Source organism: Xenopus tropicalis, chromosome 5, assembly GCF_000004195.4.
Source record: "Xenopus tropicalis strain Nigerian chromosome 5, UCB_Xtro_10.0, whole genome shotgun sequence".
Classification (NCBI taxonomy): Eukaryota; Metazoa; Chordata; class Amphibia; order Anura; family Pipidae; genus Xenopus; species Xenopus tropicalis.
In genome coordinates this window covers 88,838,070-88,864,966 of record NC_030681.2, presented here as the reverse complement: position 1 = coordinate 88,864,966, position 26,897 = coordinate 88,838,070, and the positions used below count along the sequence as shown (strand labels likewise).

Below are 26,897 nucleotides of genomic sequence, written 5' to 3'. Positions count from 1 at the left end.
AAAGATAAGGATAGTGGAATATATATATATATTAGTATGACTCATACCTAATCTTGCGCAAAGAACACATTTATGGCAATGGAATTCTTTACCGTCTTCTGATTTCATCATAACGTCATAAAGGGAAGAGCTGGAAATCAAACATTTATTAGATATTAAAAACTAGTCATGTAGTGGCAGGCAAATCTTCGAACATCAAATTGAGCCAGTTGTCCTCACAAGAAGGCTGAAGAATAATGCCCATAACCCCCCCTTTTTTAATTCTCTTAAAAGTAGTAAGAACCAATATGTATGTATGAAAGTCTCATTGCCTTTGACATTCTCCATCCCCTCGCTCCTTCTTTTATTAAATAAAAAAAACCCCTGTGTACCCCTGTGAAGATCTCTCTTTCACTCCATTGATTACATCACCTAAATCAGACAATGAGCAAGACATTGTCACAAGTACACAGGGTTTTTTTATCAGATGCAAGGAGGAGCAAGGTCACAGAGAATATTTTGAAGCAGATTTGAACAGATGCCAGACTTAAGATTGACATGGGAACTAAACCAATAACACAGGAGGGAGGATTTAGTTAGAAAATTTGAGTCAGAAGCACAGCAGGAGGAGTAACAAAAAAATATATATATTTTAATGACTGATCTCCTTTAAGTTTTTAATATTAATTAGTAGCATTCATATTTGATGCTAAAATCACTGTAAAAACCCTTATCAGGAAACCGCAGGTCCCAAGCATTCCAGGAAAAAGATTTTCCATTAGAATTAGGCACCCCCCCCCCCTCCCCAGACAATATCATTGTTTACTTTTTACCCCAAGCTGGTGTTTCTCTTCTGTAAAAAGGCACCTGCTTTTTCCATTAAGTACAGCACCACCATCTTCAGTCAATCTGACAGTAACAATACAGTAAATGATGGTGGCGCCACTTAGTGGAAATGTATCCAGGGCATTTTTTTTTTAGTTTTTAAATAAAACTCTGGACTGGGGTAAAGACAAGGGGGTTGTATCATTTTTCTTAGCTTTAATAAAAATGTTACAAATAATCAAAAATTGCTTTTGAGTTCAATACACAGATCTAGCATCTTAGATCACAATCAAAATATTTTGACTAAACTGATACCATTTCTCTTGGTTGAATCTGAGTTTGTCTCCACTTTTCTTTTGAAAAACATTAATTCTTCCATTTTCATATCTGACCCCATCCAGTCTGCAAGACAAATAATAAGTTACAAAAATTAAATAATTCAGTTATGAATCAGGAATTGTTTTTAAAATGGTCAGTAATTCAAGCCTGCCTTGTTTTAAGCAGGAAGAAAATAAATGCTGCAGACAAAATTACAAAACAAATCTGCAATGAAATAGGGCCTGTTAGCAATTGATAAAAAAAAACCTGAAAATACAATTTCACAGTAAAGGATTGCAATCGTCGAAAGTCATGACAGTAAAAGCGCGTAAAATTCAACAGAGTATTTTGAAGTGATGGCATGTTCTTACTGACATTTGGTATTTTGGCGCTAACAATGCTACCCTGGCAACAAAATGCCTCATATGCCGCTGCCGAATTGTGTGCCAATGCCTATTCAATTTGAATGGCTGTCCTCATAGCTATACTTTAGGTTACTTTATTAGAGTTTGTATCAGTAAAGAGGTATAGCACATCATATTTAAATGCAAAGAAAAGCCATCTTTACTAGTCCTTTAATCTTGTACTGCAAAACACAAAATTGCATAAAAATCTTGTAGTGATTACAGTTGAGAGTTCTGCAGCAAACTATTTTAGTTTAGGTACAAGGTTATATTAACCCTTGTAAGCCATAACTGATATTTTGGTAACAAACACTGGATAGATCATACTTAGACCAATATGTACTGGTATTAACTAGTAATTTAAAGTGCTTCTGCGTTTCTTAAATTGGCTTGGTAGGGGAAAGGAGGGGAGGGGAGGAGGAGTACCTAAAAGATAATTCAGTTTTACCAAGGTAAAGAACAATGGTCTTTACCCACTTACTTTCTCCCCGATGGGATGGCATTTCGGGGAGATTTGTGTGCGGGCGACTAATCTCCCCGTGTGCCACAGCCCTAAAACACTGCTGCATCAAATTTTGTGATTGCTCAGCTTCTAATTTATATGTATTGTTATTGTAAAAATATATCTTGCCACAGTTCTCCAGGGGCAATTTCATAGCTCTCTATTCAATTATAATTTTTTGATTTTTCAGGAGTTCACCAAAAAATTACATACAAGTTAACAGAGAAGTCGGTCATTTGCCTCTACTGTTTTTCACCCCATAAAAATATGCTCTTATAAATTCTAATGATATTGGTCTGGAGTCCTGCTCTGTGGCAACCCCTACAAAAAAGCACTTGCTTTTCACTAAACACACATCTGAAAGATTATGCTATTTTTATAATTGGTTGATGGGGAACCAGAAAATGGACTCCAAAAGTAAGCACATGGGAAGATTGTCTCCAGTGGTAATAATGGCAACAAATTTCCTGAAAATGACATCCCCGTTGCCAAGATTTGAATACGAAACAAGGCATTTCCCCAGAATTAAGCCAAATTGCCAAAAGTAATTTCCTTGCGACGATTCTTATGTTAGCAAAATGGGTGACATTTTCTGGAGATTTGTTGCCGGGATAAATATGCGCTATTGTTAATCATGGGCAGCAAATATCCCTGTGAGCCATTGCCCTTAATGTCTTTAACTGACTTAACGCTATAAAGCATTTTTATACTTTACAATACTTGAATGTCTTAGGCGTAAAATTGTTGTTGGTCTTGAACTGTGTTGAAACCCATCCCTGTAACCCACTGCTTTAGCACCTGACTGCTAAACACATGGATAACATAAGACTGTATTGGAAAAGTATATATTAGCTCATAAAAAAACCCCAAAAAGGCAGGATGGGAGAGCTTTCCCTAGAAAACACCCAACTGTATATTTTGTCCATGGTTCTGAGCCCCTTCGAAGCCCTAATTTTTACAATACAAAAATTACATCACTAAGCACCATATATAACTGATGACACAACTAATCAGCATTTATTAGGATATAATATCCAGGATATTTATGGCTCCTGTATTATAAAAATAATTCTAGGAGTCTGACAAGAATTGAAAACCTCTGCTTTCAAGGGACAATAATTGTTGTGCAGGGGGTGTAAAGCTTGTAAGTGAGAAGCTATAGGTTAAATTAAATTCAACTTATATTTATTTATTTAACTGCACTGCTAACACTACGATACAAGTTAAAAAAAATAAAGCTGACAAACCTTGATATTAGGTTAGTCAATCCAAACTTCTTGGCAGTATTTTGCAGCAATTTTACAGGGCTTGTTTCATCACAAATAGATTTGGTCTTTTTGGATTGCTTTGTCTTTCCTTTCTGCTTCTCGTTTTCAGCACTGATTCTGCTGTTTTTATAGACTTCATAGGCAGACTTGCCCTTAATTTCTTCATGAAAACCCATTTTCTGGAAGGTAGGGAGAATTGTATCTTCATTTTCTTCTTTATGCCGAAGCTTTGGCTTATGTCCTTGTAACAGCATATCGCAAGAGTCAAAATAGATAAACTGGAGAACATACTCAAACAATTCAGGGGGGATTTTCTCAATGACAAACAAATCACATCCAGCTGCATCCTCCCCCTTCTGGTGCACCTCTGGAAAATCAAGGCAATTGATTTCTCCAGAAGAGAAAAGCTTTCCGAAGAAGTCAGATCGAAGGGCGAGAATGTACTTATGAACTGGAAAAATCTTTGTACCAACTTGGAAAGTGACATCATGAATACTATCTGTTTCATTCACTTCATTCAAAAAATTCTCAAAATCTTCAGCAAACACAGAGGAAGACACAGAAGGCACCTGAAAAAGGCTAGACCAAAAAAACAAGGTGTTAGAACATTTTATGGAACCCATCTAACAAGGAAACTGAAATACCTTTCAGAAAAGAGAGCACACCAAAAAATATACCAGCTTCTACTGAATTATCATACCTGTATTACTGTTTAATTACTCAAATTAATTAAAAAAAAAAAAAAAAAAATTTGTATTGCAGCAAATGTCTATTTTTTTTAAAGAATATAATAAAACTTCAACCTGAGAACACATAATATTTACCCTTTAAGATTACGTTATCAAATAGAGTAAGAGATCAGCTGTACTCAAATATTTAGCATTTCAATAACATCTAACATCTAACTAACAAAAAATTAGCTTGGAGTTGATATATTACCTTGTTTTGGGATCAGACTGTAACACAGCAAAGTTACATCCACTGGGGTCTGTAGCAACACTAACAGCCCGATGGACAAAGGGAAGCTTCTGCAAGTTAATTCTTTCAAACAAATTCTGAGGGTCAAAGTGGCACATTATACTGGAAATTGTATTCTCTGAAAAAAATAGGTTACGCAGAGGAAAAAACATTAATGAGATTCTGAGCTGACGTATGCTTTGGCAACTATAGCTATCAGAGGTGATTATTTAACCCTGGTAGTTACAGCCTTCCTCTCACTTTCAATGATACAAAATAATAACATTTTACAAATGAAAACCATTATCATGTTTCAACTAAGGATACATCTGTAGTAACAGAGACTCTAGCAAGAATGTATATTCTATTACAATGGTTTAAAAATAAGACACGGGCTATAACAATTTCAGTGAAAAATGATATGCACTGCATATGATTCCCCAATTTTTTATTTACTAAAATTGGTGAGCCACAGCCTGTGTTCCCATCAGACCTGGCCGTCTTTCCATTTTTTTTACCTTTCTTTTTCTTTTCTAGCATCCACTTTCCAGTAAATCCTTCACCATCTTGCGTTACAAACATGATTTCATGCTTATTTAAAGCAACATCGGACATAAATACTTGGCGACCATAAACCCAGCGGCACTGTTTTAGTGAACTGCCAGGAGACTTCCAGCAAAAAACCTACAAAAATTGGTAATAAAACTTTTAGTCATAACTTCTAATTTATTTAGAAAATGTCAAACAGCAAGTCCCTGAGTCAACAACCTACAATATACATTAAACAATGTACTATTTAAAAAGCAGCTAACACTAATCTAAAGTTATCAAATCTACTATGTTAAACATCTTTGCTTAACAACTATTTATCATAAAAACCATAATGCCATACTCTTCCAGCTTGATCCAGAGCAAGAACACAAGCAGGTTGGCCCCCATTGTCCTTAAGATGCTCAGGAGCTGCCTTATATTCCAAAAATCCACCCGAAACAAGAACTTTCTTCAGGTTTAACTGCCTGAAAGGCAAAAAAAATTATAAAATGCATTTTCGGTCATGTAAAAATCTGCACAAATGTTTTCTTGTATAATAAATGCAACTTGAAAAAATAAATTAGAACGTCTTACTTTGATGCCAGCTTTTTGCATTGATATTCAGACAGAAGGTAAATATCTCCCCTTTCACTGACACAAACTGTAGCCCCATCACTTGCAGACACAAGAGTTATATTTATGTCTTTGTGATGGAGTGCGGATACTTGGCGAGGACAACTTACACATTTTTCTCCATTGGGATCTTGTAAGTATCCTAGAAGCAACAAAGTAAAAATCTCATTATGCACACCAAAGGTCACTGTTTAATAAAATAAATGCATTTGAATGACAGATATATTCACTGGTTAGGGTTTGGAAGAAGAATGTACCTTTATCCAGAATGCTCGGGACCTGGGGTTTTCCAGATAAGGGGTCATTCTGTAATTTGAATCTCCTACCTTAAGTTTTAATGTCAATTTAAAGAATTTTTTTTTTTTTTTTTTAAATAAAGTTTTATGTTGTATTTAGGGAGCTCATGTATTGGTGGGTAGGGGGGGACATGAAATTAAAAAAAAGCCTTAAACAGAGCTGTCTTCTTGGAGACAAGCAGGCCAACCAAACCAAACCTAACAATTTAAAGAACTGTTATCACATCACATGGAAATAGCTGGACAGCAGCAGTAGTCTAGTAAAAAGCAAAGACCCTAAAGATTGCAGTCACACCAAATAAAGCATTATTTACAACCTAAACAGTTAATAAAAACATAACATACTGTATGTAGCCAATATTGAAAACCAGTTTTTATTTTAACATTGTGACACAGAATAACAAACCTGTAAAATTTAAGTAATCTATTTACCTAACTGACCACCATTCAGTCCCACTGTATATACAGCATCTTTAGTCCACAAAACTGTGTGAAACCTTCCAGCAGCGACCCCTAACACAGTCTTTCCTTTCATGGTTTTGGCCTGAACCTGCAAATAAATGAATAATCCTTTAACATTCACTTGAAGTAATCTAGACAGCAACACACTTTATAAGTCCCAAAATTCAAACTGATTCATTCAATTAGAGCTATCACAGTAACTGCATAGCTTCATAATAAATAAATTCTAAAAGTTCCTTAGCAATGCTTTTAAAATGTCAAATCAAAGATATTTATTAAATGCAATTTTATTTATTTATTTATTTTATTTAAGGGCTCTTGCACACTTGCATTCTTGAGACACAGGTTTAAGCACACCTAAACGCATCAGTGAACTGATTTCATTATTATTCTGCCTGGTTTTACTAATGAGCATTTAGAGTTGTGTTTAAGGCATTCATTTTTACTTATGTTTTTTTTCTTTCTAACACTAGAATATAAGGTTGCTTTTAAAACATGATTGCGTTTAAAGGAGACATATATAAAAATTAAGAATGTACCAGTGAATTATACTCCTCTCCAAAGGATTGTGCTGAAAGAACTTGTGTTTCCAACTTATTTATTGAGAAATTCCCCAAAACCCCACTAGACCCACCCATCTGTTCTACTACCTGCTGGCTGAATTCTCTGGATGTGCAGGGGAGCCGGCAGCTCTCAGTACAGGCACTGTAGGATAGGAACCAATCAGCAGCTAGGCTGACCTGATAAGAAACTGAAGCCTATCTTTGCTTGTGTGACTGCAGAGCTGCGATTGGCTATCCTCCTCCTGCTGTGCTTCTGGCAGGGACTGTTAGGACACGCCCACCCTTCATTTTGAAACACTGACAGAGACCTGAGAGGATCTATAGGGAGCTCCAATAAAGGGGCCATTTTTGCAAACAGTATTCAATTTTAGCCCAAAGTGAAACCAGTACCATATTATTCACAATTGCCCACAAAATTAGGATTTTTTACATTTATCCAATATGTCTGGTTGGGATTCTGTCATGATTTTTATGGTGTACTTTTTATTTCTAAATTACATTGTTAACATAGCAAATAATTCACTCTACCATTTAAATTTTTATTCTTAAAATTAAAAAAAACTTTTTTTTTAAAAAAATTTGTGATATTGGTGTGTAGGCAGCCATCTCAGTGCATTGTGCCTCAGTCTCAGATTTTCAGAAAGAGCCAGCGCTACACATCACAACTGTTTTCAAGTACCCTATTGTTTCTCCTACTCCCATGTAACTGGAGGAGTCATGAGCCTGACCTAGATTTTTTACTATTGAGAGCTATTCTGATATCTACCAGTTTTAGCAATACAGGTGTCAGGGAGCTGCTATCTTGCTACCTCCCATTGTTCTTCTTCTGATCGGCTGCTGGGGGAAAGGGGGGGGGGGTGATATCACTCCAACTTGCAGAAATCTTTCAATTGCATTGACTGAAGATTCAGAGCACAAGTCACATGGCCGTGGCACCCTGGGAAATGAAGACTATTGCTAGCCCCATGTGATATTTTAAAATTAAATATACCAAAATATGTTTGCACTTTTGAAAAATGGATTTCAATGCAGGATTCTTGTGGAGAAGCTCTATTAACTGATGCGTTTTGAAAAAAAACATGTTTTCCCATGACAGTATTCCTTTAAACCCACATGTATGTGCATTTAACACACAAATGTATTTTACACGTTAAACATGCATTTGTAAATGCATAAAAAAGAGCCCTATGTAAAAGAATGGGTTTAGTGATGTCACTTTTGCTACATGACACACTGAAATTTGAGTAAGATAAGTAAAATAAGGCTGTATCTTTTCTATTAAACCTAGGTTGCCTCATGGACATGAAGGACTATTTGCATATCTCTGCCCACAATTCTTTAAGCAAAGGTTAAACCTCTCAATTTTCAGGCAATGTTACAGCAGTATACATATAAATATTTTCAGCTTTAAGAATTCCTACTGCATTCGTTGCACGTTGGATGGTTGTTCTGACTCCTTTTAGCCCTTCTCATTATTTAAAATCTGAAACAAGTGTGGTGCATAAATGCAATCTAGGCCTTTATAGGGTTTACTACAGATAAAAATATAATAACATAATATGGGTAAGAAGGAAAAGAAGGGTTTAGAGATTTATAAACAATGTATGCGGTTTTAAAGGATTGTTATATGTGTGTGAGAGAATGTTACCATGGCTCAAAATTCTACATTTTGTTTTATATCAATTCACCTTATCTTTCAGCTTACTTGCCTATTCAATTTACACATACCTGCTTTGGAACATTTGAATTTGGAGGGGGCGGCTGAATTCCAAGTTGATGAAATGTATTAAGCCCAAATGTGTAAACATATCCATCTTCAGATAGCACTACTGTATGATCCTTTGCTGCTGCCACCTGAGCACATGGATGAGTGCTAAGACCTTCCACTAGCCTAGGAACCTTCCAGAAAAAAAAAAAAAAAAAAAAAAATTAATATATATATATATATATATATATATATATATATATATTATATAAATATATATAAAACACTTTTAAACAATTTAAATGTGACATGAAAAAGTCCTTTCCTTCTTTTGCAAGTTAAGACTAAACAAATAGGGGTTGACTCACTAAAGGTTGATAAGAGTTATCGCATGTTTTTTTGCGTTCAAATTGACGCGATAAATAACAACCGATTTGTCAAAGTAATTTCGCATGCATTAAATCACGCGCAACTGCAATGCCTTGATTTTAACGCATGCGTTAATTTGCGGTTAGAAATAATACTAACGCATGATTCACAAACACATATGAAGCGTTAAACGCGCTAAATATGGCATTAGTCTGTGCGAAGATTAAACACCTACTTGGGGCAGGCGGTAGTTAAAGAAAATTGTGGTTAGTGAGCTTTTGGCAACACAACACGGACTTTGCAGTGGGATTTTTTCAAAAATGTGTCGGCCCTAGAGTCATGCATCCTCCAGTTCTCAGGGTAATGGTCATTTTCAGAAAAGTAGTTCTACTAACGTAATGGTTACGTGCGTTAAATCGTGTGCTAATATAGCAAGCGGTGAAATATATCACGTGCAGCGGGAATTAACGCACGTGCAGAAAATAACACAAGAAAAACACTCATCGCGACTTAACACAAAGAACATTGCGTCTAAATTTTGACGCCTGTCCTTTTAGTGAAACGTGCGTTAAGTCGCAAAAAATAAGAAGCAATAGAAATTTTAATGCATGCTATAAATAGCGCTCGTTTTAACGCACTTTACTGAATCAACCCCATAGAGTTTTTATGGCAGTGCAATTTAGAGACTATTTTCAATGAAATCCCAAATAACTATTAATGAAACATGGAAACTGAATTACAAAAATAGGGAAAACACCTCATAAATCCCAAATTACAATACACGTTTATTTAATTGTACAAACAATAATCCACCTTTGAAAGTTGTAGCCCTTTCATCTTTAAAGAAGGAACCTGACAAGGGCATGTAAGTGAAAAGCAGAATAACTGAATATGGTTGAGATATGGATCTCTTGATTGTCCTGATCCAAGCACTTGCATAATGTAAGAAAATGTAATTCTAAGCAACTTTCAAATATGTATTTATTAAAACATTTAAATGGCTATAAATGTTATTTGTAAATGTTGTACAAATTGCTACTGAAAGCAGTGTTTATACTTTTTTTCTCTGGGGCAGAGCTAAGACAGAAGATCCTGAAGTGGGGATGTTTTTAAAATCTGAATTGAGATGCTCAACAATGTATCATGACAAGCCGTGCACTGCATATCAGTAAGCCATGTTCTGTTTAGACTCCCTTTAGTGATGTAGACACAATCTGAAACCACACCCGACCCTAACCCACCCACTCCCAACCCAACCTGGCAAGGCACCTATATTTATAAATCCCCAAGGATGTGCCCATCTCTGATGTCACAAAGGGGTGGGGTGGGCAGATGCACACCTATAAATATAATATGATAGAGGCGAAAGACGGGCAGAGTGAGGTCACGGGTGGGGAGGCCGGAAAAGAGAGGGCTCAGCCTGAACTGTGCAAAGGTCGGCCCAAGCCAACCTTACCCGCATGTAAACCCCTTGTAGCAATATGTACCAGAGAAAAACTCAAATAGGACACTTTTCATTTAAAGTACAAGCCCGGGTTTTTAATATTGTATGAAGAGACAGAACCCCTTTTGTTGATAAATTCTTCATGGTGCAAGGCACAATTCCTATTCTAAAGGGCAGCAGTCTAATTCATATACTATCTAGTAAAATATAACCCTTCAAATGAACTTGCAAGCTTATACCCCTTATCCTACCGACAGCATCAGGATTGCAAATTTGCCAGCTATTACATGTTCATAAAGAGCAAGGCATGGGAGTGATACACTAACAGAGAAAAAACAGGTACTGACAGCACTGGAAGAATCACATTTTCATATTTCATAGCATACATATAAAGTAAAGTAGTGAAAATGTAATTAAAGCTCAAATGATCTAAAAATTGCTGTGTAAAGGTGGCCACACACATGGTGATTTTCGATCTTGCGTGCCACCATCGGTCTACCTCCTTCTGCCTATTCAGCCCTGAAGGTAGATTTTGCTCAGGCGCCTTCAATGGCGCCCAATCAAAATCTTTTAACCCACCCGATCGGCGAGTCGGCCAATATCCGCAGCCTTATGCGATATCGGTCGCCTCGCCAAGTCACCATACACGCACAGAAAATCATACGAATCAAAGTTTCGTACGATATCATCAGTGCGTGTATGGCCAGCTTAATACATCCCATTTTGTCAATAACTATATTTTGAAAGAGCCGTTTCCATGATTACTGTAGTCTTAAACAAGACAGAAGTACTAATTTACTAAAAAAAAGTAAGATGAAAGATCACTAAGGTCTAAGGAGCACTATACCATAAACTCTGCTATCTATGTGTAATAATAACAGGAACATACCAAGCATGTAAGTTCATCTCCATGACCAAGGCGACCTCCTTGTCCATGTCCACATGTGTAAACCTGTCCTTTCTGAGACAGGAAGACTGAGTGAAATTTGCAAAGTACCACCTGAAGGGAACAATGTCACAAAAATAAACACCAAAAAGTAAACAGAAGGAATATGTCTAACTAAGGGAAGCATCCAAACTGGTTTAAATTTTGATTATAACACTTTGCTTTAAGATAGATATATATATATATACACAGATATAGATATATTACATAAACACACAGAACAGGACAGAATGGGTTTTACCAGCATTACCTGCTTGATATACACTCCAGAACGAGGAAACGTTTCCAATAGCTCAGGGTGGTGCTTGCTTTGTTGAGTACCATGTCCCAAAGTGAAATTTACATTGTCCCCCCATGTATAAACCTCAGTAGGATCTTAAACAAAATTATTGAGGAAAAAAAAGATGTTAGAGACCTTAAAAACCAACAATATCGTAAATATATATGCAGAAGCAAGAACACTGGCAAAGAACTGCTCAGGGGTTAGGTCTGAAACACAGACGGAATTACAGATTGGCCCACCTGCTTGGGCTGATTGCACAGTAGCTGGCTGAAACACACCCCACCAAGAAGAGGGCTAACATGCTAATGGCTGATGGTTCAAAAGAATTTGAACTATCAGAGATAAAGGCATTTTGCTTGTGAGAGTACACTGGAATGAAGTTTGATAAGCAGAGCCAGATTAAGTTACTGTGCAGTGATGCTTTTACCTTATTGGCTTGCTCCCATGTGAACCAATTATCCAAAGGAGGAATCTATTTTGTCAAAGTAAACTAGCTCAAAATCACTCACAACACCTGTCTAAAGGTGGCCATACACACTAAGATCCGCTCGCTTGGGATCTTCTCCCAATATCCCCACCTACGGGTGGGTGAAATTGGTCTAATTCAGTTGTTTAGCCCTGGTGCCAAACGATCAAATTAGAATAATAGGTATAGGCGTCCATCGGTTCGCGAACCACATCAAGAGCCAATGCAGTCCCTGATCAGACTAAAATTCAAACCTGTCTGATCAATATCTGGCTTAAGGGCGAATCGGTCTAAGGGACAGATATTGGGCACCTTTAGTAACAAATGTGGAACAGCTCTTCTTATCTGTAAATGCAAGGTACTTGGAGGCATAGGCATTAAGATGATAAATGCCTTTTTAAAAGTCCCCCTATTTTTCTTCTACAACAATTGTGCATCTCTGCGGGACTGATTGCATAGGGGATAATTCCTTAATGGGCGATTTTTCTCCAAAAAGCAAGCCTTCTCTGCATAGGGTGACCTACACCGCATGCAGTTATGTCATTGTGCTTGGCCCTGGAGTAGCGAAGCGTAACCCCACAAAGCCACCATGTTCAGCAGACCACAGTTTACAGAAGCCTACAAAAGCCTCTTCTGTATTAATCACAGACTCTTTTTTTATAAAAATATATATTATTTAAAATAAATAAGTAACATGGAGCAGTGAAGAGGTGGATATATTTATGTAAACCTCCGTAATATATGTTTAGTTTGAACAAATAATATAGTCTCCCTCTTAATGATCCCCAGACCTATAAATAAAACATAATAATGCCAAGGAATATGTTGGCCCCTTTAACCTTTTTACTGCCAATGACGTATACGTCGAGTGGCATTTAAAGGCTGCTCTCTGCCGCTGCCGCTCTCTGCCGCTGCAGAGAGTTTCTATCGATGACAGCCCCCCTGGGCAAAGAGCCAGGGGGGCTGTCATGTGGGTCCTGCGACACCCTCCAGGAAGCAGCGATTCCCCTCCTAGTGCCGGCCCACTGGAGGAGGAGGCGATCGGGTTTTCAGGACAGGTAAGGTGTTTGTTTTTTTTTTTTTGCATTTACACACTTACACACACACACACACTTACATACATTTATACACACTTACAGCACACAATTTAGCAGTTGTTTTTTTTTCATTTTTCACACTTTTATACACTTATTTACTCTCATATACACACTTCCACCCTATCACACAACTTTTACACACTTACACACATGTATACACAGACACTTTGTTTTTGTTTTGGTTTTTTTAATTTTACCACTTTGTTTCTAGTTTCTTTTACCTAAAAACTGTTTATATTGACAGCTTGACTATTGGATCAGATATTCTGACCACTAATTACACTGTCATGTGACTTATTTTGTTGTTTCACTGATTTGCACAATTTTTGTGGTTTTATCGCATTTTATCCCTGTATAAGTGTTCCTAATCTGTTTTTAGCGTAGCTTTGCCAGGTGTAACTTTGGTGTACAAAAATAACTTTACCTATTTTGAATTCATCAGAATGTGTACTTTCCAAAAATATATGGTTTTCTGGGGGTCTCTGTATAGTTTGGGGGGGGGTTATTGCACATAATACGCTGCCAGGGGGCTCCGTGTGCAAAAGCTGAGCTGGCAGGCGAGAAATCCATATGCACTATTTTGGTTTTGGGGTCAGTACATACCGCAGACTTTGGTATATCTATGCATATTGGGCATCAAACTGTTCAGTAGACCATAGGTGTTCCTATTTGGGGTGATTTGCCTTTATCTGATCTTTATCAAGAAATTGTGAGAGATAAATGCGGCAAATTGCAAAATTTTTATGCGATTTTCTAAATGTCATATAAATCTGCAAACTTAGGAAAGCTTTACAGCTTGGTACTTTGGAGCAAAAAGAAATGTTTACCCATTATAGATTTGGGGGGATGTGTACTTTCCAAAAATATATGGCTTTCTGGGGTGAGTGTACTTTTTTTGTAGCATTATCCCACATAAAGGATGTAAATGTGTTGATTTTGCAGGAGCTGAAATGATTGATCATATGGGGGTATGTTCCCATTGGGGCCCCTACATGCCACATACTTAGGTAAACCTATACATATTGGGCATCAAACTGTTCAGTGGACCCCTGGCGTTCAAATTTAGGGTGTTTTATCTTGGTACCTAACACTATGTGGGAGATAAGATGCTGCAAAGTGGAAGCTTTGAGGGGATTTTTGGAAATGTCATCAAAATTGCTAACTTTATAAAAGCTGTGTGGCTTGGTACTTTGGAGTAGAAAGACATGGGTACCCATTTTAGATTCGGGGGAATGTGTACTTTTTCAAAAATATATGACTTTCTGGGGTGAGCGTACTTTTTACTAGCTTTATCCCACATATAATGATGTAAATGTGTTGATTTTGCAGGAGCTGAAATAACAGAAATGACAGTACATATGGGGGTATGTTCACATTGGGGCCCCTACATGCCACATACTTAAGTAAACCTATTGGGCATCACACTGTTCAGTGGACCCCTGGCGTTCATATTTAGGGTGTTTTATTTGGTTACTTTATGACCTGTAGGAGATAAGATACTATAGACTGGAAGCTTTGAAGCGATTTTTTAAAAAAATCACAAATTTTGATAAAAACTAAACTTTAGGAAAGCATTGTGACTTGATAGTTTGGAGTAGACAGACAGTTGTGCCTATTCTGTATTCCCCAGAATCTGTTCTTTCCAAAAAATGTACAATTTTCTGGGATAAACCTTCTGTTAGTGGAATTTTTGTCCTTGAAATCTTAAGTATGCAGCTTTCTGGAGCAGTGCTTTGGAAATTTGGTAGGGTACTGCTGGGAGTTTTTGACCTATACAAGTGAGAAATCTCCATAAAACTATATATATTTGGTATTGGCACGTTCAGGAGACATGGGACTTTCCAAATCAGTTGTATATTCGTGCATAAAATAATTTTTGTTTCTAGTATGTGTGTTTATATTATGGAAAATTTGATTTTTTTTGCATTTTTAGACATATCTTGTTACAGAATTGGAATTACACAAAAATTCTACCATATTTTGAAAGCTTAGGTTGTTCTGAAAAAAACTATATATTGTTTTCCTGGGTAAACTAAAAGTCCCCAGAGGAAAGGCCCCTAAAGTGAAACAGTGCAAAATGTTCAAAAACTGTCTGGCAATACAAGTTCCGCTTTGACCAAAACGGCTGGCAGTAAAGGGTTAAAGGACAAAGCTGAATTCACTAATAGTATTAATATGTTAGGCACCCTCAAAATGAATTTGATTGCTAATTTTCCCCCTAGGGTGGTTCTCCTTTTAGCTGCCCAGCAGATTTACACTCACACATATGAAGCAGAATAAAATTTAGGGTAACTACACACAAAATGCTTTGGACTAAGAACATGACGGCACAGTGTGTGAAAGCACCTCTGTTAAAGAATAAGTAAACCTTTTTTTTTTTTCTATGAGTAAAATTACTCTAGACAGCCTCCAGAATTACCTACCTTTGTCCCAGCATTCTCTCTGACCTGGTTCCTAGGTAATTCTGGAGGCTGTTTAGAGTAATTTTACACATAGGAAAAAAAAAAAAGGTTTACTTATTCTTTAAATTATATAGCAATTGCCTGAAAGCACTTGTTTAAAACTCTTTAGTGGCCAGTGTGTCACTTCCCTTACGACATTAAATAAACATTGTTTATTTGTATGCTTCATACAAAATACAATACAAAAATTGCATCCTGGAACTACTGTTTTCTCCTACACGTAAGACTCATATCACAAAGGGCAATATTTGCACCAGCTTATTCCAGCTAGTGGAGAAATGTTCAGTCTAAAAACCAACAATACTGGGTCTGCTCAGTCTGTTTACTCATAGATTTAAATGGGACCAAACCAGGCTCAAGTGTAACTACACCAACATGTAAAATAAGCAAACTGAGCAGTGCTTGAACCTAATGCTGTTACATAAGAAACTGGACACAGCCCATCACCTGAAGTCACCACTGGGCGGAGGGTTATTTAAACACAATTTAAATGCAGTGCAAGGAATGATCTTAAATTATACTGACACAATTTCTTTGACATAAATGTCATTATCACTTTTAAGGAGAAGAAAAGGTAAAAAGGTAAGTAAGCTTCTTTAGAAAGGTCTACGTAAATACAGCCTTGAGCACCTAGAGTTTTGATAGAGTACTCTATCAAAAGAAACACAGATTTTCTTGTCTCTCTTTTGTAAACATGATGTTCCAGTGTCTGACTTCCTCTCTCAGAAACATCCTTAAAGAGCAAGGAAAGGCTTCTACCAAAGCCCTTAATATATTGTAGAGCCCCCTTGCCTGTAGCAGATCGGCAATTTTTTTTTTTTTTTTTAAATAACCCAACCTTGTCCCAAAATGTGCCCTCAAACCTTCCTCTCTTTTCACCAGGAATGTGTAATCTCAGCTATAAGGGCTAGAGACTGCATGATGAAAGCAACTTAAAGTGATACTGACACCAAAAAATTTCTTTTAAAAATATGAACCTACTTCCAAACCTACCTATAGGTCATGTAGACTGTTTTTTCCTAAAAGCAACCCGACTGTAGCTTCTCAATCTGTCCAAAGGACTACATCATAAACTGTGAGGATTCAGCTTGCCGTTTGCTTCAACGAGCTCCCCCTCCCTCGATCCTCGCATCGCATCGTGAACTAGATAGCAGGCAGGCTTGACCTTTCCATTGCCTGCCTGCTTCAAAGGGCTGCCCCCCCCCTCTGCTCTTCGCATGAAGAATTTAAATAGCGGGCCTGCTTCTAAGGGCTCTCCCCGCTCTCTCCAACAGAGCTGAAGCTTGTCACACACCGGCAGAAAGCAGAAGGGGCATTGCAGGTTTGTTATTGGGCATATTTATTCACTTGGGAGGCATTTAAATTAAACCCCGGAAGAGGGGAACAAACATTGCTGCTCCGTGGGTCTGTAATTTGTGCTACCATAATTATGAAGCGAAAAAACTTTGCAGATTTAGTTTATAAGGAATTTAAAGCTGATACAAATTAAAACACAACAGAGGGCGTAAAAATTTTTTTTTAATTGGCTGTTAGTATCACTTTAAAATGGCAGCTGCTATATTAAGAAAGCTTCTAAAGCTGTTTACTCAGGTATGTTAATGGTTTCTGCATAATAAATATATTGTTATAGGTGGCACTAATGTGGCACATCTATTGGCAGTAAAAGGCCAAAATGACTTTTCTTCTCCTTTAAACTGGTTTATGACAATTTTCCTATAAGAAATTCATAAATCTGAATCTGCAATTCTAGAAAGGAGAGAGGAATTCAATGCAAGTGTGCTGCACCAGTATGACTCTGGTGTATGTTCTCGGTGCCCCAGTTGAACGTGAATATCAGACTAGACATTTTTGTAATATAATGAGTACTGGAAAGTACTACACTATCATTGTTTCATGTGGTATCGAAAACTCAAAAAGCAAGTATTGTTACCTGTGAGAGGTGCGGTGTGCAATTAATAATCATTTTTTTTTATACATGTTCATGGCATACTGGTGTTTACATTGAGCAGCCTATTGAAAGTTGCACTGAGTAAATCAATAAATAAACAATATTAAAGGAGTTCCTTACAGTTTTGCAACTGGTTTTAAGCTTGGAAGTTATGGAAAGAAACTAGAGAGATAATATGTCATACCGCTAGTTTTGAAAATAATGTGGGGAGGTCTGTCTTTCATTACCACATCCAACGGAGTATATCCATCTTTATCTTGAATGTAAAGGTTACTGCCATGCTATGGAAATAAAGACAAGTAAAAGTGAGATACTATAATCGCTATACTAAAAAAGGCTTCACTGCAATACAAGATCATCAATATTTTACAAGAGTGTCTTAAAGCCAAATTTCCTTTTATATAAGTAACCAAGACGTAACTCTCTGATATACATGTATAAATTCACATTAAAGGGGTGGTTCACCTTTAAGTTAACTTTTAGTATTTGATAGAAAGGCCAGTTCTAAGCAACATTTCAATTGATCTTAATTGTTTTTCATAGTTTTTGAATTGTTTACCGCCTTCTTCTAACTCTTTGCAGCTTAGTTGTCATTGACAACTGAGCCAAAAAACTATTGTTTTGTGAAGCTACTGTTTAAATTGTTATTATTACTTTATATTACTTATTTTTCTATTCAGGTCCTCTCCTATTTATATCCAGTCTTTCATTTAAACCACACCCTGGTTGCTAAGGTAGTTTGGATCTTAGTAACCTAATAGCAGCTGAAAGGCCAAGCTGGAGAGCTGCTGAACAAAAAAACTGATTTTTTTTTTAAAAAACTACAAATAAAAAATAACCAATTGCAAATTGTCTCAGAATATTACTTTCTACGTTATACTAAAAGGTGGATAACCCCTTTAAGATAAAATGTAAAAAAAACTTTAGAAATAAATATTCACAAATGTTCAAATGTTCACTTGCACTTCATATTTTTTTTTTTTTCATTTCTATATACAGCCTGGTGTAAGTCTCCACTTTTCAAAAGCTGTCTGGTTATAATATTCCTCTTCACCTCCTATAAAATTGAAGTACTGTGTAAATCCAGATTTCTTGTTTATTTAAGCTCAAGCTAACAAGTCAAAATATAAACTAAGACTAGGACAAGCCCTCAAAAATGCTGGTGACCCAAGGATACTTCTTATACTAAGATGTTCATTTGGGGGTTTTTTTGGGTGAATTAAGGAAGTATGGGTAATCCCAAGGACATGACCAGTTTCAGGTGGTTACAATACTTTGGGGAGGGCAGTTCCTTTCCTAGCATATGTGTTAGAGCTTACTCAGATAACCAACTCCTGCACAAACAAGATCGAACAAAACAACTGACTCCAGCACAAATCCTAAATGTAGAGAGAGAGTATTTCTGGTTATTTTCAAAGAGTGATCCCTAATACATCTTTCGGCAAAGGGAGCACTTCTAAAGCATCTATTAGACATTACGGACAATCAAAATCTGACTCCAACTACTGCATGAGGAGAGAATAAAGACACAGACTGAGGAATAGTAAATAGTTACTTTAGACATAGTATACAATATTTAATTATTATATTTAGAAAGTTTCTTATAGAAGTGAGCTAAACCTTATATTAGTTCCCCTTTAAATACAATGTATCTACACTACTAACCTTTAAGAGGGATAATGCACAATCAATATGTCCGTAGAAAATGCTTCTGTGTAGTGCTGTCCATCCTGATTCTTTGTCTTTGACTGACAAGTCAACACCTTTTTCTGTAACTAACCAATCAAGTACATTTTTCTTCCCACAGGATGCTGCAATATGAGTAACATTCCGCCCAAAGGTATCTTTTAGTGTAGTAGCATTACAGCAGTAAGAAGAAAGGAAGATCTTTATCTGCTGTTCACTTCCTCTAGTCACCACGGAAATAACATCCAAGGCATGCTGGAGAGAGCGACAACGTGTAGTGCACTCAGGCCATACTCTTTCCATTTCTTTTCAATCTGACATTTCTTCTTTGCAAATGTCACTGCAGTGGAAGCAAATTCCAAAAAAGAGCCCAAGTACCATAGAAAACTCATACCATGATATCCCTATGGTTTTTTTGTGCTATACAAATAGATTTGGCACTTCATTACAATTAATAATAAATATTACTATTACAAAGCAATCCCTTACAACCCACTTCCACAAGTTTATAAGAAAATGTTTGTGCAATATAATCTTGTTCTTATGTTCAAGACATGAGTCCAGCAGCAATATAGAGAAGAATGTAGAGGGAGGGACAACCCTCCACTCAAACTTCTGTCCTTTCAGATCTCCATGATTGCAAATATATCTGTGCAGAACAAAGAAAAAGAAACACAGATTATATACAAGAATATACTGTAAGAAAGAATGCAATAGAATTGTTAAAAGCCATCAAACATAATATATTCTTTAACTGTGTCATACACTAGGGCGTGGTAAAAGAAAGACACATTTTAATGTATTCATTACACAGATGAAAAAAAGACCAAGGTCCATCAAGTTCAACCCCTCTAAGCAAACCCCAGCACACAAACATAGACCAATACCACACATCTACACTATCTACACACTTGCATACATAAACCATTTATGCCACCATCAATACTAACTGTAGAGTGTAGTATCCCAATAGCCTTGGATAATTTGCTTGTTCATGAAATCATCCAAGCCCCTCTTATAGGCATTAACAGAATCTGCCATTACAACATCACTAGGAAGGGCATTCCACAACCCTACTGCCCTCCCCGTGAAAAACCACCTACGCTGCTTCAAATGGAAGCTTGGAAGCTCTGTTCCTCTAATCTAAAGGGGTGACCTCTGGTGCGTTGATTGTTTTTATAGGAAAAAAGAACATCCCCCATCTGCCTATAATCTCCTCTAATGTACTTGTACAGAGTAATCATGTCCCCTCACAAGTGCCTTTTTCCAGAGAGAACAACCTTTAACAGTCTAACCTCATAGTTTAAAGAGATACTGACACCAGAAATTAAATCTTTTTTTACATCTTTCATAATATTGTCTTTGCAAGAACTTTATAATTTTGCCATAAAAGTATTTGCCTGATGCTTTTACATTACCTGTCTGATCCCCCATGTTCCTCTATGAGGGGGCAGCCATATTTGTCTGTTAGCATTGAAATCTGTAACTGACAGGCTGAGAAGGGTCAGTCAGGTTGGCAAAACAGTCAGGTTCATGAACTTCAAGTAACAATTATTTACAAAAGCAACCCTGTGAGCGAAAAACAGTCAACACGACCTATAGGTAACTTTTTATGTATATTAATATTTTTAAAAGTAATTTTTTCGTGTCAGTATCACTTTAAATCTCCCATCCCCTTTACCAGTTTAGTTGAAGTCTCTGCACTCTCTCCAGCTCATTAATATCCTTCTTAAGGACTGGAGCCCAAAACTGCACTGCATAGTCATAATTATGTTTTCATTCAATGAGTTAATGCCTTTTTATACAAGGCAGCACTTTATTTGTTTAAGCAGCCACAGAATGACACTGCCTAGAATTAGACAACTTGTTATCTACAAAAATCCACAGATCCTTCTCAATTAAAGGAAAATTAACACTAAAATATTTTTAAGTAAAAAATCTATTCTACCCTGTCCCAATAATTGCCCTGTCCTGCACACTATTTACTATTTTGAATGCTTTATTAGAAAATTCCTGCTAAATCTTGGCTTCCAGCCATTTGAAATAGGGTGATACAGCGATGCAGGGCTCGATCCACTATACTGATCGAGCCTAACCCGACTCCTTCCTATACAGAAGAAAGGCTAGGATCAATCAATTGATTGTCGCATAGTAGATTCTTCTTCCTGCATCGCCGTATCGCCTTATTTCAAATGACCGGAAGCCAAGTTTTAGCAGGTATTTTCTAATAAAGCATTCAAAATAATAAATGGTGTGCAGGACAGGGCAATTATTGGGGCAGGGTAGAATAGATTTTTTACTTAAACATTTTTAGTGTTGCTTTTTCTTTAAGGATCACCTCAACACACTACCATTTAGTGTATAACTCACATTAATATTATTTCGACCAAAGTGCATAACTTTGCATTTTTCAACACTGAACCTCATTTTCCAGTTTGCTGCCCAGTTTCCAATGTTATAAAATTGCTCTGCAAAGTGACCGCATCCTGCATGGAACTTATAGTTTTGCACAATTTAGTGTCAGCAAAAATAGAAACAATATTTTCAATGCCCACCTCCAGTATTTTAAGGGAATGGCAATATAATGTACTGTTGCCCTGCATTGGTAAAACTTTGCTTCAGAAACCCTACTATAGTTTATATAAAAAGCTGCTCTGTAGCCATGGGGGCAGCCATTCAAGCATGGGATACACAGTAGATAATAGATAAGCTGCAGCAGAATCCAATTGTGTTCTACTGAGTTTATGTGTTATCTATTATGTAACCTGTGCTTTATCTCCTTCTTCCAGCTGAAATGTCCCTATGGCTACACTAGAATTGGGTCTATCACAGAGAGCAACACATAAGAGAATGCACCTTGCCTTATTGGAAACTAGCACGGCTGTATATTTACTTTTTGTATCTCAATAGCTAAGAGTCCCAGTTGTTGCATGGCACACAAGCACACCTACCATAGCAACTGCAACTCTGTTCTCTGTAGGGAAGGCCAGAGAGCACAGCAATATAACTGGTGAAATAAATCAATTTATGACAGAGCTAAGTAGAAATAATATGTAATTTATAAAAACTAAATATATATTTATAAACATTTACAAGATAATATTCATTACTAAATAACAGCATCTTTAAATGGCTACTAGTTTAAGCAGTTATATAAACCTAACGGTGGTAGTGGTTTGGGTGCTCAAGACCTGTCACTTTAGCCTTCAGTTGGATTCACTTTAAATGTAACAAATCACTTAACTTCTAATACAATGAACAGGTTAGAACTCACCAAAAAGCTTTAGTGAGCCAGCTGCTGCAGCCCTGAGCCCATAGCAAGGGGAGAAAACCAGATATCCAAGCCAAGAATGGCATGGGCAATCAATGGAAAGGAATTGAGTAATCACACAAATGTGTAAACTTAAAGGATTTGTTCACCTTTCCTAAACCTGCTAACCTGTGTCTCACACAGATTATGTCTCTATTTAGCAGAATGCGCCATTTAAAACTTACTGCAATAGCTGCAATTCTGAGAGCTATCAGAGAAAGTTTCCAAGGGGCGGATCGCTTATCCTGTATGCAACGCAGAGCTTCCCGACGTCACAGACTGTGCTTTCCCTTACTATCCCTCCCCCCTCCCCAGCATTTGTATTCGATCGTAAGAAAGCTGCTCACTGAGACAAACATGCCCCCCACCTCCCCCAGCATGTGTGGCAAAAGACATTACCATGCCTAGATCTTTCTGATAGTTTGCATGAAAAGCAGCTCTTTGAAACAAATGTGCTACCACCCCCCTTTGCCTCCTTCCCTCCCTCACTCACTTACAGCAGCAGCAGCAATAGCCCAACTGTAGCAAAGCTTGTAAGAGCCTGTTATTTCCTGATAACATAACCCACCAATCGGAGCAGAGCTTGCAAAACAGCAGAAAAGATGTGGTCATGCGCAGTAGTTCTGAAGCGCCTTCTGCACAGGGTTACCAAATTGGGCTGCTAGTTTCAAGCTCAGGCAGGTTTCCAAAGTACAAACCCGCCAAGGTACGGATTTGGGATACTTTTTGGAGCCTTGGCGGGTGTGTACTTTGAAAACTTGGCAATTTTTTTTTTACCTAGTATACCTGGCATGTCTCTCCCAGTGCATGTTGGGTAATGTAGTTTGGCTTTACCATTAGTATGCAGCCAAGGGTAACGTAAAACTACATTACCCAGAATGCAATGATGTGGAAAGAAGGTCCCTCTTCTACTCTGCTTTGCTGCTGTTCTAACCTTTCAGTCCCAACCAGTCTGCAGTGCAATTGTACATAGTTTACCTGTTAGGTATGCTGGGTCATTTAGCCCTATTTCAACTTGAAAGGCTGCCCCCTTGGCTATACAGCGGTTATTCATATAAACTATATCAGTGTTTCTGTAGCAATCAGACGCGTTTTCATTTCTTTAAGGAATTGCCTAGCAACGCACTTTTCATAAAGCACCTTAAGAACCTTGTACAATATCAAATCATACATTGGTTCGAGGTGCTGTCAGGGAGGTCGACTGGCTTTCGTCTCTGCATTGTGTCCTCATGGCTCCAAAGCTGTTACCCACCACAGAAAGAATATGCACTGCAAGAGGCAGAAAATGATGGCCCTGACAGAGTATTTGTAGTACTTTGTAGTCTGCACACAGAAACATATATAAAGTGGGAACAAATATATACAGTGGCCCGGTGGGGAAAATCTTCTATACTGGGATGAAACTACAAAGATGGATGGCTTGCGCAGCCGCACTCAAAAGTGAAGTGGCGGGATGTCATTCCAGTGCATTCTACCTCAAGGTCTACCTACCTTTTGGGCACCCCTACCTTAGCCGAATCCCATCAAAGTTCTATGTTGCCTTCATTTATACAGCACACATTCCTTATAATGAGCCACCAAGTGAAGGTGAAGGAAATGTTGCAGTGTGTCCAACAGGCCTGGATTTGTGGAAAGGCCACAAAGGCCCGGGCCTAGGGCGGCAGAAACCTTGGGGACTTCTCCCCACTGCTCCGTATGCATGATTTGGCCTACAGCGCATGCGCACTCGGGGGGGGGGGGCATGCGACCGGGGACGGTCTCGGGCGACCAATTGGGAAATCCAGCCCTGGTGTCCAAAGCCTGCCCCAAGTCCAGCTTTTGGGTGCCTACATTGAGAATAGACTTCTCAGTCACCAGGGAGTGGTAAACTACCTGATACTGGCAAGCTTAAGAGGTTCTGCAGGGGCAGATGCTGGCAGGAATGGCACTGGTGGCATCACCTACCCCTTCCTTGCTCACACAGCACTCAGTAAAGCTGGCTACTTTGTTGGATCAGCATATAAAGGAGAAGAGTGCAGAGCAGAAGCAGTCTTGACAAGCCCCAATAAGTTTGTTTGGAAATAATGAATGAACTGTTATATTGGTGGCTTTAGATAAGTTTAGTGCTGGGTTGGCAGAGTTTTTTGGGGAAACCTACTGCTACTCCCTGCAATTTGATGTAATTTATGTCATGGCAATGGAGAAAATTGCCTGGTTTCAGTAAAAGTAAAACTGATTGCCAGTCTGGGCATGGATATAGTCATATATTGTAGACTTAAGCTGGCCATACACGCACCGATACTATCGTACGAAACCTCGTTTCGTACGATATTCGGTGCGTGTATGGCATGTCGGCGAGTCGACCGATATCGCAGGAAGCTGCTGATATCGGACGACTCGCCAATCGGCCAGGTTAAAAAATTTTGATCGGGCGCCATAGAAGGCGCCTGAACAAAAACTGCCATCAGGGCTGAATCGGCAGAGGGAGGTAGAAATCCTATTGTTTCTACCTCCTTATCTGCTGTTTCAGCCCTGAGTGTGTGTGGCGGATCTGACGATGTTTCGTGCGACCGATGGTCTTAGATTCTATTTTTGCATACAAAGGGTAGGATGCCTGGAAGAAACCTATACAGACTCTGGATACTCAGAGTTGATAAGAAGAGTTTGTATCTATGTTGCTACAAATCCTTAAGCAATTTAAGACCATCTTGTGCCCTTGGCACAGTACTTTCGGTGAATAACTTGGGTTTCCTACCCTAACAGGCACAAATGGAACTTTACTGGGTCGCAAGTATCCAGGCTTTCACTCAAACTGTAAGCCTGCATCTTCTCCATGCTCCTACAGTTCTACAAGAACTTACAATGTTATTACATCACAGACGCGGCGGGGCGATTTCCGGAAATCGCGTCGCCGCGTCTGCCATCCCGCCGGCGACTTACATGTTCGCCGGTGGGATGGCAGGGGTAGGCAACTCGGGGAGATTAGTCGCCCGCGAACAGGGAGTTAATCGCGGGCGACTAATCTCCCCCTTGTGCCAGAGCCCTAAGCAGTAGCCTTGGAGCAGCTCATTATCAGGAGGCACTTCATTCATTATTAACTCCTCCATTGCTCTGTGGGATTACAAAGTGACAGGAAGTGCTAAATTGAGACTAGCTTCATATTTTGTTTAGTGTCAAAAGGAACAAAACATACACATTTCTAAATTAAAAGTGTAGTTAAAAAGTAGAAATCATGAAGAGTAAAAATACTATGAAATCACCACTAGATGTCACCAAATATGCATGTTAAAATGTAGATTTATATTTGGTGGGTATCAAAAACATCTTAAACATATTAAACAGGCAATCACAGCAAGGGAGAGCAGAGTGGGTACCTATCAGGTCCACTTTGTGGACACCGGTTCTGCTCCCCCTTGTTTGGTCCCTAATTAGAACATTGTGTGTAGATGAATTAAGGGCATTTTTTCTTTGCTAATTTTACTGGCACTTATATTTGTAATAAAAAGGAATTAATATTTATTCTGCGCATACTTTTGTTAACCCTTTAATTGCCAGCAGAATTTCACATTTCAGTTACAGTCAGTGCCAGACATTTTTTGAACATTTTGTGTTTTCTCATTTTATGAAGATTCATGGAGATTTCTGACTTCTATAGATTAAAAATTCCCAGCAGTAAATTACTGAATTTTAGAGACCCCAAAAGAAAGTCTGTGCATAAAAATTGCTGCATTTTTTGTGGGGTAAAAACACAGAAAAATAAGTTGCCCCCCCCCCCCAAAACCATACATTTTTGAAAAGTACACATATAGGTGAATCAAGAATTGACACCCATTTCTAATTTGCATATGCAAATTTGGATTCGGTGTGGTATTCGGCTGAATATTTCACTTAGGATTTGGGGTTTAGCCAAACCCAAAAATAATAAATTTTAGGTGCATCCCATGTGCTTTGTGTGTTACACTAACCTGGGGTAGCAGGCAGATCCATCTGGAAGAGGAGGAAGGACCGGGGATGAAAAGTAAAGCATCTTCAGGAAGGATCGGGTCAGTGGGCGGCGCTGGGGGGATCCAAAAATGCATGTAGTTTACACATGCCTGCTGTTGCCTAGGGGCCCCTGGGCAATCACACCCCAGGGGCCACTTGTTCCCTGCCTCTGCACATTACCTAGGGGCTGGGGAACGAGCAAAGGAGCAGCCTTAAAGGAGAAAGAAAGGTAAAAACTAAGTAAACTTTATCAGAAAGGTCTATGTAAATACAGCCATAAGCACTCACAGAAACGCTGCACTGAGTTCTCTGTCAAAAGATTTCTTGTGTCTGTTTTCCACGCAGCTCTCTGTTTTCTCTTCTCTCCTGCTCTTCCCTCCCTCAAGAATGCTAAGAACTCCCCCCCTTAGAAATGTGGATCTAAGCCAATCAGCGGGAAGCTTCCTCATAGTCTTACTAACTGAGCATGTACACTTGGGG

General features: G+C 38.1%; 1 protein-coding gene across 4 annotated transcripts in view; it reads right to left on the bottom strand.

Moving 5' to 3' along the window:
* ibtk (inhibitor of Bruton tyrosine kinase) overlaps positions 1 to 23,044 on the bottom strand; it is a 43,890-nt gene extending 20,846 nt beyond the window's left edge. The window contains exons 1-14 of one of the 4 annotated variants that reach the window (XM_031902136.1): positions 22,952 to 23,044; positions 19,124 to 19,793; positions 17,643 to 17,739; positions 11,453 to 11,577; positions 11,146 to 11,256; positions 8,467 to 8,637; positions 6,146 to 6,263; positions 5,379 to 5,559; positions 5,146 to 5,269; positions 4,772 to 4,937; positions 4,236 to 4,392; positions 3,276 to 3,875; positions 1,120 to 1,206; positions 48 to 130 (exon numbers count right to left, since the gene is read on the bottom strand). In XM_031902136.1, the coding sequence (XP_031757996.1) occupies positions 48 to 130; positions 1,120 to 1,206; positions 3,276 to 3,875; positions 4,236 to 4,392; positions 4,772 to 4,937; positions 5,146 to 5,269; positions 5,379 to 5,559; positions 6,146 to 6,263; positions 8,467 to 8,637; positions 11,146 to 11,256; positions 11,453 to 11,577; positions 17,643 to 17,739; positions 19,124 to 19,447 (2,344 nt within the window). In that variant the 5' untranslated portion in view covers positions 19,448 to 19,793; positions 22,952 to 23,044. The other 3 variants (XM_031902139.1, XM_031902137.1, XM_031902138.1) reach the window with 3 other exon arrangements.
* Positions 23,045 to 26,897: the final 3,853 nt, after the last annotated feature.